This window comes from Hippoglossus stenolepis, chromosome 5 (assembly GCF_022539355.2).
Source record: "Hippoglossus stenolepis isolate QCI-W04-F060 chromosome 5, HSTE1.2, whole genome shotgun sequence".
Taxonomy (NCBI): domain Eukaryota; kingdom Metazoa; phylum Chordata; class Actinopteri; order Pleuronectiformes; family Pleuronectidae; genus Hippoglossus; species Hippoglossus stenolepis.
This window is the reverse complement of record NC_061487.1, coordinates 23865716-23882197: the sequence shown is the minus strand read 5'-3', so window position 1 is coordinate 23882197 and position 16482 is coordinate 23865716. Positions and strand designations below refer to the sequence as shown.

Here is a 16482-nt window from a genome sequence, read left to right as displayed (position 1 = left end):
TCTGGGACTCATATAATCAGAAAATCTATTGTTCCTTTCTCTGTCCATATCCTGTAGTAGCCTCGCACTCCCCCCCCCGCCCCCCCGCCCCGCCTCGTCTCTCCAGTGGCCCATCAAACACGTGTTCAGAGCAGCAGCGGCAGCTTCTAAAGAATCTGTAACTAACTCATGGCATATTTAAAAGCTTGTTTCAATAAGCCCGGGGTTTCACTTGCGGAATGACTCCGCTGACAACGCTGACTGCTCTGGGATGCTGGGTTTTAAATCTCCGATCTGAGATAGTACTCATGGTTAGTCAAGCTGCTTTAATGCTTTTTCACCCCTCCTGTTTTTCAATTATTCTACCACGGAGCAGGTTTCTTTTTGAAACGGTATTTTTTTTTTTTTTGTGTGTGTGTGTGTGTGTGATGAAATCTCTTTGTTACGCTGCCGTCAGTTAGATTCTGTATTTGCCCAAACCTCCCTCTTGTTTCCTCTCCGAGCGCCGAGCAGGAAACGTTCCGTGGTGAATTTATTGGCATAACAAATGGTATCGTGGCAGAAAATATTGGCTGGTGACAATTGATAAGTGCTGTGAGCAAAGGTGCAGCGAATCAGTTTTTAATTCCTCTGTGTAGTTTTGCTGCAACACAGGCCCAGAGGGAGAGAAGTGGCTGATGAATGACTCCTGTTATGAGCAAAACTCTGAATTCCAACAGTATTTTATTCCCCCCTTTTTCTTTTTTTTTTCAACCGATCAATACGTGAATTAATGGAAGAATGCATTTCAATTTAACAAATGCACGCTCCTAGATACGGACTTTTATTCCCCGTGTTATTCCTGTGCTGTTTTTGGTTGTGTTATGCAGAACAACAGCTATGCAGAACATTTCTTGCCTTCAGGGGCATAAACAGGAACCATTCAAATGTAACAACTGATAAGAGGCAAAATAATCTGAGTCCAAAAGCCTATTTATTTTTGCTTTTGTTATGATTCATCCATTTTGCGCACGCTGAATGAAATGTAATATTGCATCCTGAGCAAAATCCTCATCCTGCAACGGCAAATAGATTTTCATTTTTTTAAATTTTTTTTTTACCCGAACCAAGCTCCCAGTGTTCAGTTGGGCTTTCTGGGGATGACTAAGATGTGACATCTTGCAACGGCAGCACAACAGCTCACATTATACAGCGCAACACAAATAATCTTCCTCTCTCTGTCTCCAGCCCACTCACACTATCTCTCCTCAGCTTGTTCTGTAGCTGTCATTTATTAATTCTGTTTACTGCCTTTTGTCTATTGTCTCCCTTTTTACATTAGTTCCCCCCCCACCCTCACGCTCCGTCCTTTGCTGAATTGGTTTAATATATCTGCAAACTTACACATTTCTCCCTGGCTTTTTCATGTGTGGGAGTGAGGAACCGAAAAAGCTTAACGTCATGTTGCTTTTACAAGAGCAGCAAAACAAACCTTCACCTTCAAATTATTGATATGCTTATTCAAAAATAAGCTTTTGTGATTGTTAAACTGCTTCGACTCACAGCAGGTCGAATTCTACATGAAGGGTGTAAAGAGGTTTTTTTGCAACGAAGATGACAGCGAAGACGTTTTCGACATTTGTATTAAAATTACAAGCGCCTGAGCTGCATGTTGATGAGACCTTCTGCCTAATGATGTTTTGATTATTATTATCAAACCATCCTGTCAGAGGCAGAGGCACAGAGTCGGTAAAACAAGGAAATTCAATGAATAATGTGTAGATGTGCTTAACAAAATAGTGAGAGTCCGGGAAGCTTGTAGATAGAACAGCTATGGATCAAGATAAGGGACAAGGGGGGGATTCCAGTGTCCAGAGTGGTTTCCAGTGGGAGACCAGGAGGAGTGTGGCTGAGGAGCTGGCTGAGCGTGGAGACTACGGAGAGTGGCAGATGATCCTCGGCCGACAGGGAACAGAGATCAGAGCACAGACGGTCTGGGCTGCAAAAAAAAACATACTTAAAGTCAGCCAACGTGTGAATACCATAAAGGATGATGACGTCCTGGCAGAGAAGTGGGGATCAAACTGGTCCTTGTATGTGTGCGGGAGTGGGATGATTGGATGACGAGTGCACGAGACAGTTGGTGGGAGGAGAGGAATCGAAGGCCACGCCCAATTCAGGGGCTGCGTCCTTCAGAGGACGTGTTCTACCACGAAGGCCGAACTGAAACGAGAAGGTCTGGTCTAAAGAGGATAACTATGATCTGTGTCACCAGCTTGTCCTGGCCTCTACGCTATCGCCAACAGACAGTTGGACATGACAAGGACGTTTTGTGTGCAGTTAGATGTTTGGCCGACTTGAATCCTGATATTGACATTTAAAAGTGTAAGCACATGCCTCGTCATTTGCCGGCGCCATTATCTCTTTGAAAAGACTGGTTGTCGCTGAAGTGCAATTGGATAAGTTGGCCTGAGAAGAATCCAACTGTTTGCTCGGGGGGGCTCTTTGAAGTGGGATAGTCTGGTCACGGGCACTGTGACGCATTTGGTCTTAAAATGCAGCCCCTGAATTGAGACACAGCTACTGTCGGGGGTGAAATACAAATCAGGGACAAACACGGACAAACAAACTCATGAACCAGGAAGTGTCCACGAGGAAAGACCAAGTTTCCCAACAGGAATAAAGTCCTGCAGGTCCTCTGTCATCAGAATAGAAACAAATCATTGTTATTTGCAAACAACCAAATTGCCTTTAAATTGGCTTCATTTACTTGATGGGTTGAGTAACAAATTAAACAAACTAACAAGTACGTTTTCAGAAGTGATTTAAAAGCAGTTTCAGAGGAATGAAGACTCACAATGTTAAAATAATTTCCATCTACAAACAGAGTCTTGTTTCGTGTACACGGGCTCAATGTGAGTCTGAAAGGTCAAAAGTAAAGTGGTAAAAAGTAAAGTGAAGATTTTAGAATAACTCCTAAAATTAGTTGACAGCCAAAGTACATGAGCTAAAATTAGATTTAAGAAAAAGACGACGCTCAGGTCTTTCAGATTCAGTTAAAAGCTTCTCTCCTGGCGTCTGTACCAGCGGCAGATGAGAGAGGAGTGTGACTGTGATGGAAGTCAAGAGAAACCTGGATCATCACATGCGTGACTTTTTCAGGTCAGCAGAGGATAACAGACTTTTTTTTTGAAGACGTGGCTTTCAAGAAGAAGAAACTACAAAAAAAAAAAACTTTCTTGATAATCAAAACAGTTAATTTATTATTTCTGAGAGGTGAAAATGATATTTTCTGTCGTGCTGGCGGGTTCATAAACTCACAGTTTGGTGGTTAGGACTATTTAACCAGTTTACACAACCTGGCATGTTAGACACACATGTTTGTCACGTTTTTTATTTTACTAATAGTTTTCATCTTTGTTGTAGAGCATGTGAGGATGAGATTTATTTATTTAACGATGTCATTAAATATATTAATTTGTTATCACATATAATAGAAAGTAAACTACAGGACTAAACATGTGTTTCCATCTAATGACTTTGTAGCAGTGTGGATTATTGGGCACAACATTAATTAATTTGAAAAATTATTAATTTATAATAAGCTGCGTGGATCTCAGAAAAAAGTGTTTCTGATTTGTTGATCACACTTTGTGCTGTTATGACAACTCCCACAGTGGTGGACATATTTTTAGTATTAGGATCTGTTCTTGAGAAGAACTTTAATTACTTTCAATGTACGTCGTATATTGAGTTTGTTTTTCAGTTGTTTGGACTGTGTTTATTAATTCCTCTTCTAATTTGAAAATGCTTGCCTTGCAAACCACTCGACTTCCTGTCTTCTTCCTGTTTCCTCTGATTGTTGGCTCCGCCCTTTTGAGTTTCACCTGTGATCTGTTAGTCCAAACCTCCTGTAGTGTTTTTAGTCTCTGTGCTCCTCCCCTTCTGGTTTGACTGGTTGGTTTCCTGATGGTTCTGGGTTGGATGTGTAGTTCACTGGTTCTGTCCCTGACGTTTGAACCTGTTTTCTGCCTGAATTGAATTTCTTTTGTTTGGATCACCTGCTTTTCTGATTTCCCTGATTGATCGAGTCCCTCCCACGAAACTGTAAGCGCTCTTGTTTTCAAACTCACCATTATTTCCCACCAACCTGTAGTCGGCAATTTGGTTCTCGTTACATTCACCGTGTTTAGTTTGGCATATGTTTGGTCAGATTGTTTGGTTCACTGAGCGGAAACAAATTCTGTCTAATACAATAAAGGCCTGTAACAAATCCTCCCTGTTGATTTAACTGTATTATAACGTCTGGGGATGTAGTTTGTGTTGTTGAACTTTGTTGGTCAGTGGTATTAATTAGGATTGGCATTACAATAGAAGCATGTGTCCGTGTCAACATCTTTCTACAACAGTTTCAACACAAAGTGAACGTTGAATCTCCACCCTCGTTATTTACTGCAGCCGTTTTATTCCTAGGTGTGCCTAACAAAGTGAGTTCACAAACTGCTGACGCTGACACAAGTGAGTGTTTGGAGAGCTGAGTGATCGCCCGACCTGGCCGCACATCCAAGAATTTATACCGCATTGAATAGCTGGCCTTGATATTATCCATTTATCACCAGGGTCCCCAACACTTTGTCAGCAGTGAGTAACGACACTTCTCAATATAGCGTTTAGAGTGAAAATGGCAGAATGGACAAGGACGTGACTTTGCTGCCACAGTAGCTCGGCGCTCAGATGACAAAGATAGAGCCTCTGTCTTTCTCGCCCTCAACACACAAACACACACATAGTGTTGTGCAGATCAGATTCCTGTCGGAGGCCACAACTGGAACCCAACACAAACACTGCACGCACACATACATGAGCTACATTTCCTCCCTTTCGCCGCCGCACATCGAAATGACCCGATGATCGTCAGCCACACTGAGACGGAGGCAGATGTATCGAGGCTGGATCACGGTTGATGGTGCGGCGGTAATTTATGAACAGGACACATTAAAGATTCACGGCTTCCTTCTCTCACGGTGTGACCAGGCTGCGAGAACATGATTCATCACACATGCATACTGCAAAGGCAGAAAGTGAGAAGAAGACGAAGAATAAGAAGAAGAAGAGCTATTGCTGCAAAGTGGCAAGTGGTGAAAAAAAAAAAGCAGAGGGGGAAGAAAGCAGGACTGCAAGTCACTCTCCCAGAATGCCCTGCAGTGAGCCGTCCTCGGTGGCAGGACAAATGTCTCTATCCAGCCGAACAACAGTGTGTCTCTCTGTCCTGATGCACCCCCGGAACATAATGGCTTTTAAAGCGCCATCGCTCCCTCTCCATATCTACTGTATCTCAGCCTGCTGAAGATGTGGACTCGACAGTGTGATCTATCTTCGCTCTAACCCCGGCCACCCGTCCCTGCGCTCAGCCACTACAAATACCTCATGGTGCCTGTTTGCCTTACAGCTCCTCTTCCCTTCCTTTACAAACACAACTCACAGCTGAGACCTGTGCATGATTGGATTCATGTGCTCATCCCTGGGCTTGGGACTCAGGCTGGATTTTTACAGGCAGTGCTTAAAAGTCCATCAGCTCGCCCGTTGAACTGGTCACATACATGTACACACCACTGACTGTGCTCTTTAGACACAAGATTGCTCATATAATCTCAAACAGTTTTGTGCAGTGTTCTGTTTAACCGCTTCGGGTCCAGTCTTAGATTCCTTGTCTTTGACATTTCAAAGGTCATCCCCCAGTGGGTTTGATAAGAGTGGCCATTTCACAGACCACACAGTGTATCTTTGGTTTGTTCCGGTCGGCTTGTGTTTGTGATGACTGTTTAATTTATCTGACCGTTGCAGCAGGGAGGGGTGGATGGGGGTGAGGTGGGTTGTGGTGTGAATGTTTGCTGGAAGGCGGCGGCGGCGGCGTTGCCCTCGCTGTCTCGGAGTCGACACTGTGCTGTAAACAAATGGCTCAGTTTTTCCCTCTTACCTGTTCTCTTTCCGTCATCCTGACAGGGGTGAGAGTGGTGCCAGAGTCCCTGTCAGCCAGGAACAGCAGTGTGAACAGTAAACACACAAACAGCCTCCTGCGCACACACACACACACACACACACCCAGAGAGACACACAATTGCGTCCGTGTACACTGCACATTGTCAATAAAGTGTTGCACAGTAGGCTATAAAAGATGAAGGACAAAAGAGACTATTTGCATTGCAAATGAAACCGCCGAACCCTCGGGTCGGCATTTTCCCTTTTCATATTTTCACCGTGTTGTCACTTTAACCAGAGCTCAACGGCTCGTCCTGTTGCTGCGATGTTTTCTTCGCCATTATTCTGTCACTTTGCTCGACGTTCTGAAGCGGCGACTGCCTCGATGTGGGTAATTAGCTGTAGTAACACGCGGGACATGAGAGGTCAATGCTGCAACGATTCTGAATCTCCAGCTCGTTCATTTTTGAAGTCGAGAAAACGTTAATAGTTAGTTTTCATTTTATTATCAGGGAAATATCAGAAATTCATCTTCAACACATCTGGAGGGGGGGATGATGTTTTCTGTGTTTGATGGAAAGCAGCTTGCAGGTGAAACAGAAGATTGACTTCAGCAGTTGTAACGACTTTGTAGGTTTTCAAGCCCAGTTTGGCTTTAATTTGTTGAGCAGCTGAGTCACTTACAGTTGGTTTAGCTAACGAGACATTCTTTGGTTGTTTGTCAGCAGGATTCAGAAAACAACGATTTGGATTCCCCATGAAACTCGTGGTTTATGGAAAATGGACCAAAAATGAACCTGTTGGGCCTGAGTGTCATTCTAGTGCTAGCTGGTCACTAGTCAAGCATTTATTATGTTTATTTATTTGGTTTAGTTGAGAAGAAGTAATCAGGAGAAAAGCTAATGTGGGTTGTTGTATGATAGATTTTTGCTTAATGCATACACTACCGTTCAAAAGTTTGGGGTCACTTAGAAATTTCCTTATTTTTCAAAGAAAAGCACTGTTTTTTTCAATGAAGATAACATTAAATTAATCAGAAATACACTCTATACATTGTTAATGTGGTAAATGACTATTCTAGGTGGAAACGTCTGGTTTTTAATGAAATATCTACATAGGTGTATAGAGGCCCATTTCCAGCAACTATCACTCCAGTGTTCTAATGGTACATTGTGTTTGCTAATCGCCTTAGAAGACTAATGGATGATTAGAAAACCCTTGAAAAACCTTGTGCAATGATGTTAGCACAGCTGAAAACTGTTTTGCTGGTGAGAGAAGCTATGAAACTGGCCTTCCTTTGAGCTAGTTGAGTATCTGGAGCATCACATTTGTGGGTTCGATTATACTCTCAAAATGGCCAGAAAAAGAGAACTTTCATGTGAAACTCGCCAGTCTATTCTTGTTCTTAGAAATGAAGGCTATTCCATGCGAGAAATTGCGAAGAAACTGAAAATTTCCTACAACGGTGTGTACTACTCCCTTCAGAGAACAGCACAAACGGGCTCTAACCAGAGCAGAAAGAGAAGTGGGAGGCCCCGGTGCACAACTCAGCAAGAAGACAAGTATATTAGAGTCTCTAGTTTGAGAAATAGACGCCTCACAGGTCCTCAACTGGCAGCTCCTTTAAATGGTACCCGCAAAACGCCAGTGTCAACGTCTACAGTGAAGAGGCGACTCCGGGATGCTGGCCTTCTAGGCAGAGTGGCAAAGAAAAAGCCATATCTGAGACTGGCCAATAAAAAGAAAAGATTGATATGGGCAAAAGAACACAGACATTGGACAGAGGAAGATTGGAAAAAAGTGTTATGGACAGACGAATCAAAGTTTGAGGTGTTTGGATCACACAGAAGAACATTTGTGAGACGCAGAACAGGTGAAAAGATGCTGGAAGAGTGCCTGACGCCATCTGTCAAGCATGGTGGAGGTAATGTGATGGTCTGGGGCTGCTTTGGTGCTGGTAAAGTGGGAGATTTGTACAAGGTAAAAGGGATTTTAAATAAGGAAGGCTATCACTCCATTTTGCAACGCCATGCCATACCCTGTGGACAGCGCTTGATTGGAGCCAATTTCCTCCTACAACAGGACAATGACCCAAAGCACACCTCCAAATTATGCAAGAACTATTTAGGGAAGAAGCAGGCAGCTGGTATGCTGTCTGTAATGGAGTGGCCAGCGCAGTCACCAGATCTCAACCCCATTGAGCTGTTGTGGGAGCAGCTTGACCGTATGGTACGCAAGAAGTGCCCATCAAGCCAATCCAACTTGTGGGAGGTGCTTCAGGAAGCGGGGGGGGGGACATTTCTACAGATTACCTCAACAAATTAACAGCTAGAATGCCAAAGGTCTGCAATGCTGTAATTGCTGCAAATGGAGCATTCTTTGACGAAAGCAAAGTTTGAAGAACAAAATTAATATTTCAAATAAAAATCATTATTTCTAACCTTGTCAATGTCTTGACTATATTTTCTATTCATTTTGCAACTCATTTGATAAATAAAAGTGTGAGTTTTCATGGAAAACATGAAATTGTCTGGGTGACCCCAAACTTTTGAACGGTAGTGTATATGACTTTTAAAGTTAACATTTTTTTTATAATTTTCTCTTCATAACATAGACAGAGAAATAATGGCTTTCTGAATTCAGGGCTGCGTGCATGTGTGTCTCTGTGTGTGTGTGTGTGTGTCTGTGTTTGTTGTCCCTGCTCGGCTCGTGTCCAGATGTGAAGACGGTCGGCAGTCTGTCCTCCGCTGTAGGTCAACGACTCCGTGTTAGCAGCCAGGTTTCCAGCTTTTTGTTTACTGTGTCAATGACGGACATTATTTCTGTCAACATCTAAGCAGAAGGTCCTCAACTGTATCCGGGATCTCAAAGTGTAGAGGAGAAGGTCTCTCACTATGTCACAGGACCGACCACGTCTTTGTTTACAGCAGTAGGAGGGTGCGAGATGAAATTAGTTTGCACTGCTGTGTTCTCAAGAGCAGAAATAACATTTCGGGATTGGCTCCGTTTGCATGAACAATGCAATTTCTTTGCCGAAACCTTGTCATCTCTCGTTTCTTCATCCGCTGCAGCAGAGCCACGCACGCAGGGTGTTGGTTTCTACCTCAGATTTTCATCAATGTTTCTTGAGAGGGTATCTACAGCTGATTTAACGTGTTGGGCTGATCGGTCAAAGGTGGAGATAAAGCTCAACAATAGTATCGTCCAAAAAGCACATTTATTCTGCAGAAATCATTCCCCATCATATGACAGTGTTATAAGTCATAAAATGATGTATTGCATTGTTTAAATATGTAATTTGAGAAATCTCCAAATTAGGATTATGGACATGACCTAAAACCTTGTGTAGATCAGAAAATATCCAATAATCATATGATGTGACTATGATATTATCTAGTGTACGGGTGCATTAACTTTTGCAGCTTTTTGTAACCATCCGTCTTTTCATCTTTACTCCTCTCACTTTGATGGATCCTTTTTCTTGCTGTGTCTTGAATCCACATTTGACATTAAACGCAGTAAAAGCAGCGGATGTGATTATTTCATGTTTTCCCTGAGAATCTCCCTCTCCTCATCTCTCGGGCCTGTTTTGCATTTTCTCACATATACGTACCACTCTGCAATCAAAGTTGGGGAGTCTCTCCGGGAGACGCTTGTTTAAACATTTCTCTCAACATTTCAAATGGTTGCATACTTGACTGCTCGCTGTGTGAGGGTGTGTGTTTCCGTGCCCTTGGTGGGGTTGAGGGTAATTGCTAACAAGATGCTGAAGTGTAGTTTGGGATGAGTTGCACAAATCGCATCAGCACACACTTCACAACACAACATGTGGAGGATTCTTATAAAGTGTGACAATATGGTTTCTCCTCTCTGTTGCAGAATCTCCTGGGTCTTGGCCAGACGCTGCCATCCAGACACAAGAGATCCCTGCTGGTCCCTCCGATGATCGTGACCGAGAACCAGAGAGCTCCGTTCCCCAGGCCCATTGGCAAGGTAAGACACACATGGTGCCATCATACATTCAGGTGGTCTTACAGTGGAAATAGCCTGTATTCATAGCACGACAGAGAAAATATGGACTTTTTTTTATTATTTTGCATTGGAAACGCTCACCCAGGAGAGAGAATTGCCCAAAGAACAGAACCAAATATTCAATATGTGCATTATATAAAGCCTGAGAAAATGATATTTTTTATGGTGTATTTTTATTTTTTTAGTCCATTTTTGTGTACTGTCACCATGGTCTTATTTAGCCCAGAGAAGAGAATAGTATGGTGCGCTCCCTAATCTGCTCCACAGCAGCTCCACACTCAGTCTATTCAGGAAGATAATTCTGCTCCTGCAGTGCATATAGGGAAATGAAAATACTGGCAAACTTTTCGTGAAGCGAATCGGTTTTGTGATCGTGACTTCTCATCCAATCGCAGGCAACTTTTAAATAGGTCCCTAAAGTCATCATCAACCCCTGTTGTGTAACAGAAGGCTTCAGAAAATCCTTGGTCTGGACTGATTTGTTTATATTTTATTGATCTAGTTGTTTTGTATTAACTATTTTAAAGGTATAACATGTATTACAGATAGAGAAATGTCCTCTTGTTCGTGTTTAGGAACCAAAGTGAACATGTTAGATATATTTAATCTTCTGTGCATATTTATTTCATGTCAGACCAATAATCATAACTGAGTTGTTTGGGGCCTTTGCACACCAACAGCATGGACTAAGTTTCTTAATTTCTTTAACTTTGACTAATTCACATAAGTTAGAAATGAGCCTAAGGGTCTGAAACAGAATCCTTCTACTTTTGCTAAGTTGTACTTCACTGAAGGGAACAAAGGAGACAGGTCATCCTGACTCTATTAATACACCTGGACCAGGTACTACTCAAGAAAGCTGCGTGCAGACGATAGTTCAATCTACATCTCAGTTTGATTTATAAATGTTTGTGATTATCTCCCAGATCAGAGTGCAAATTATTCCCAGGGCACATGAGTAAGCAGACAAAAAGCACAGCAATAAATAGCTGTTGTTGTTGTTGACCAGTGATAATGATGATGAATCTGTTTGTATTTTTCCAAACATATTCTGACGTGAAGCTTGAAACCTCCCGCTATTGAAATTAATGGCTGTGCAACAATGATTCAAGAGATTTGTTTTTAGCATCTCGAAACCAAGATAAAGCAGATGGAGTCGGCAGCGAACTTGTAAACGCCATCGAGGTTTTATTTCGCTGCCTCAAAGAGAAGCACTTGTTCCATTGATGTTTTAAGTTTAATAAAAAATAAACATTTTTAAAAGGAACAGCACCACTCTAATTGTGCTTCAAAAACATTAGACCAGAAATTGGAGTGTTTTGTTTGCTGCCATTTGAGAACTGTGAGTAAAACACAGTGAAAGCTTTCGATATCAGCCTCTAAATACGAAGATGAGGGTCATAAGTTTTATAAATTTTGTATTTATTTAAAATTGGGAACCTCCACAGTAGTGATAAAACCTAGTGCAGCAATTTGTTTTCATGTTCTGCAAAATGTTGAAGCTGTTTTCTATAAAAAATGATTTTAAGACATAAGAATTTTAGGCCTGTTCCATCTACTCTCACTACTTTGTAAGTCACAGCAGAGCGATGAGCTCAAGACTGTCAAATACAAAGTTTCCAAAAGCATATAACATACACTGGAAACAGCAGAAGATAGATTTTACTTCAATATCAATTTAACTAGGGACTGTTGTGCTCTGATTCCTGTCTAGTAAATCTGCTGTAGATTGGATACGGCCAATAAAAGAGGAATTGAAGATTGATTCAGCCCAAAAAAAAAGAAATGTTGCAAAAAGGTCACAAAGTTTGATCTAGTTTCTAATTCACGTCTCGTCATCAGCCCACGAAATATTGATAATATGATCTTCTATCTACAAAGAGAACCGTCAATCGTTAAACTCCCTGCTCTGTTATTGACAAGATGTATCAGATCACTTCTACATATAAGTTGTTTTTTGCTTGAGGCGAAGTAAGTAATGCTAAAGCAGTGACATTGAGCTCATACACTGTGTACAGATGTCAATAATTTCTGCAAAGACTTTTAATACTGTGTATATATGTTGATTTAATCTTGTTTGAAATTGAAGAAAATATTTGCAGAACCAATTCAGTTGCCCCATGCAAATAATTAGCAATTGCTATTATATGAAACAAGCGCTAACAGTGTAAATTGTAAGAATTGAACACAAAGTGGAATTTGCTCCACTAATATTGTCCTTTTCCAATTACTGTATCTGCTTTACTCCTGCACAGATAATTAAAGGAGCGAGGCAGCTACACCAAATCTCAGTGTGCTGGTTTAACACATGCACTTAGGTAATAAATGAAACCTCCTATAGGATCACACTTGTGTTTTCTAGGAACACATCTAAGAGCAATCGTTATTGAGAAACGAGGCCCTGGTCAGAAACTACAAGTCAGATCTGTTGTCACAGTTTTTCTCCCGAGAGCAGAAAAAGTTAAGTCTTTATTTAGAAAAAGACAAAGGACACAATTCAAATGAGCAAACAAAATATAAAATCCCAGGAAAGGGATGAGGATCAAAAGACGCAGGGAAACAGAAAGGTGGAAAACTAAGGTCGGAGACAATCGGGCAGAGAGCAAGTAGAAACAAGCCGAGACACGAGACTGCTCCATAAAACAAGCACAAACAGCACCTGATTTGAATTTGGCTGCCGTCTCCTCTGAAGCAGTCACCTTGTGCAGCGACACGCCGCCCCCGGCGCTCCTGCTTTGCTTGGAAACGCTCCCTGGAAGCCCGGCTCTTCGGGTGCATCAAGCACCATCTGCGACACACACTAGATCTCCTCCTCTGTGTCAGAGCCGTCTCCCATCAGCATTCGTTTCATTACGGGGGGGTAGAGAAGGAAGTCACAGGCAGCCAAATCTGCTGATGCATCGTGGCAATGTGGAGCACTCGGTTGCCATTTTGCCGCGCTTCAGGTCGGGTTTCACCAAATGTTAATATTGGGAAGCAAATGATTAGCAGCAGCATCTGAGGTAGACGGTAAAGAAACATAGGTAAACCAACTTTTGAGGTTTAGTTTCAAGTCATATTTAAACGTTTAAAAGTGCAGTTTCAGACAAGATCTATGTGTGTGTGTGTGTGTGTTTTCTTGCACAGATAAACTTTTAAATATACAAAATTAAGGAATCTCGATTAACTTCCATGCAGCACATTCAGTTTTTTTCGCTCCAATAAAATAATCTATTCAGTAAATACAGATAAAACATATTTCATAATTATTTGACACTGCATCAACTGCTTATACAGAGATAAATTTCATGTTTTCTTCACAGACAGATAAATCAAGAACCATGTTTTGCCGCTGGTTATTTTATAGCCTATATGGTACATTAACATTTTTATATTTATCTTCTTGAAATTTAAGTTTGTTGGAGACCAAATATGAGTATAGCTGAGTTATTTTTTTCTCAGTTTACCTTATTAAAGTCTGACGAGGGGAAATAAAATCGTGTTAGTCTATAACATCACTGTTTGACATCCAATTTAGTCTCTTGGCCATTCAGACAGGTTTTTTCCGCCCTGCTGTCATTAGGATTCTCCGTGGACATTGAAGGCCGTGACATTACTGCTCACATTACTGCAAAAGGTGTGAATCTCATTTCTGTATGTTTTCAAGATACCGTTTTTACCACATTATCGGGGGTTTTCAATAAAGGACTATTTGCATGTTTTTCTCCAAAGCGTGCTCCTGCAAGAATTTATTCATTGTTTTATCACGGCTGAGAGATTTTATTTGTCCAGCTCGATCCCCCGTGCGAAAGGCCAAAGACGATGTGACGCAGCTGATTATTTATATTGCAGATTATGAACGGGGTGATGCTTCGACGTGCATGGGCCTGCAATTGCTCTTCCGATAATTTCCTCTCGTGGTCTGTGCAGCAGTTAAATCATATCTGGGGACAAATGGTCAACAGTACTTCCAATAGAAACCGAACTATGCTGCACCCAGTCTAACATTTGTCCGTTTGCATTCTACAAAGCTTCTCTATCTCTAGATGTCAAGCAGGTTTGTTCGAGATAACACTGGGAGCTAACAGATCCACCACATATCCCACTGCCTGCAGATACTAACATAAAGAAGATATCCCGTACCGAGCCCTGCACATAACAGATGATTGTACCATGACCGCAACCCGGAGCCTTGGTCTCATCCCTGCACTGTTGGTGGTGTTGTCCCTGTGAAGCACCTTAAGGGTCACGATAGGTTGATATTAGCGGTGTCGGGCCATGAGGTAATATTTCCCGTGGGACAACTTTATTCCACCGGGGGTTCGTGCAAAGTTCTCCTTCAGTAACCTGCAGGAAAGTCAGCAGATAAGTTTTCGCTCCATAGGGGACACAAATGATCTCTGTAGAACAGGCTATGCTATCGATCGGCTCTGGATTAAGTTCAAGTGTCGTCTGATGGATAACAGCCATTGCGGTACTTTTACACTTTCATGTGACAAATTGGAATCAAAGTGCGTTCACGAGATGGACTATTTCTCTTTCTCTCCCTCCATTGTGATCACTTAACTGTCCTCTTTCTCCCCTTTCCTGCTTCTTTCCACTTTCCATTGGCAAGCTCCACCCATTCCTCTCTCATCCCTGCTTCCCTCCATCCGTCTCCTCCACACTCAGCTTTGCATGAGAAGACAGGCTAATGTGGGCTATTTTACCCAATAGAAGCTATATGTCGGCGACTTGGGCGAAATTGATTTTCCACCCCAATGCCTTTGCTCTTCTTACGCAACATACCTCCATATGGCAGCCGTTCATTTTTTCTGCTCCCTCCCTCTCTCGGGGAGATAAGCAGTGGGAAGAAGGGGGAGAGGTGGGATTGCATGAGGCACGATTTGACATGTATAACTGTGTGTGTGCGCGTGTGTGTGTGTGTGTGTGCGTCTGCGTGTGCGCGTGCGCGCGTGCGTTAGGGTTGGCCGGCTGTCAGCGGGAGTCACAGGGGAAGGGTAAGAACCTTGTTGTTTATGTCACACCTCCTGCTAGCTGTGGAATTGTTTTGATACAGAGGTTTCCCCCCTGCCCTCCCTTGGGGGCCCGTAGCCGCTCACAAGGACTCACATGGCAGCTGGAGCGTGCAATGAAATTGATATGCTTAAACGTGTCTCCTAATATGTGCCTCTTTTGAGATCCCTCGATCTCCTGGAAAACAAATTGGTCGAGGTTTACTCACTGAGCTCTGTTGCTCTTGTGTGGGACCGTGTACGAGTGATTCTTAAATTGGGCGTGAGGATGGGTTGCAATTATTTGTCCTCTTCATTGTTCTATATTTTGTCTAATCAGTCTGACCATGCATGCACAATGAATAGGGATTTTCCTGCTGCTCCGCCCCATGGGTGTATTGCAAGAATTCTCTCCCATGCAACCCCGGTTGCTCACCAGGCACATTAACCGAAAAGTTCTTCAGCCCACAGATGGGACCATATGTTATCTTCTCTCCTGCACAGCACTGGTGCTGCAGAGAAAGTTTTGTATCAGAGGAAACAAAGTTGAATTATAAGTAAAAATTTGATTAACTTCTTTTTAAACAACCACAGGTTTAATGCACATACATAGGCATTTGTTTTGTAATGATGGTTCAGTTTAGGGTCTTTTGGGGACATTGGGTCTGAGGTGTTCTGCGATATTGTGGCGCCAAGAATCTGCTCACAGAGCTGTTGCCGGCTGCTTGAGCCAAACCTTTCAAATCCATTAGTCACTTTCAACGATAATTCCCTTCCATCACCATCACACCCATTTTCAACAGTGCTTGTGAAATACCTGCATTTACTGTATTAGCTACATATGAGCTCCCTCGGCTGTGGACTGTAATTTGTGTAAGGAGACTGAAAATGCTGAACAGTTGCATATATTGGTATATTTGAGGAATTTTAGATTTTTAGAACATTTAGTATTGGACTTCTAGTTTACTTTTTTTTAGTGGTGTCTGTGTTCTGCTTTTGAACAGTTGTCCCTTCGTCTTATGGATATTTCTCATTGCAATTTAGTCCAGAAAGAATTATATTAAACCCTTTGGCAGGTCAACCACAGGTGATGACCGACAGACAACTCCCAGTCCCTCTTTGTGTGATGAATATTTTCTTGTTGAGGTGCGAACTGATGGGATCTCTTGGGACAGATGTTAGAACCAGGTCTGAGCAGGGCCAGAAATGGAAAGAGGGATCAAAGCATGAGTTCAGCTCGATTTCACATCCTTACACAATTTTCTTTTTTTACCAGAAAACCGTATATTCCGCAACTCACAACAGCAGAATTGCAAATAAACTCTCTAACAACAAAACACGCACGGAAACCTGTTAAATAACACATAGAATCATTGGCTGTGAAAACATGAAACACTTTCTGTGCTGCACTCAAGTTGTCAGCTACTCAGACAGTGTTTATCCATCCTTACCTCAGGGTCCAGCTCCCCACTCAAAAGAACATGTCTGATGTGAGGTGACAGCTCCAATGAAGCCCTGTTGGTGAGAGGAACAAAGACCT

General features: G+C 42.3%; 1 protein-coding gene across 1 annotated transcript in view; it reads left to right on the top strand.

Annotated features, from left to right (window-relative positions):
* The window catches only part of cdh13 (cadherin 13, H-cadherin (heart)), a 283404-nt gene that overhangs the window by 109053 nt on the left and 157869 nt on the right, over positions 1 to 16482 (top strand). The window contains exon 4 of the mRNA XM_035155785.2: positions 9817 to 9930. Within this exon, the coding sequence (XP_035011676.1) occupies positions 9817 to 9930 (114 nt within the window). The remainder of the gene's footprint in view (positions 1 to 9816; positions 9931 to 16482) is intronic.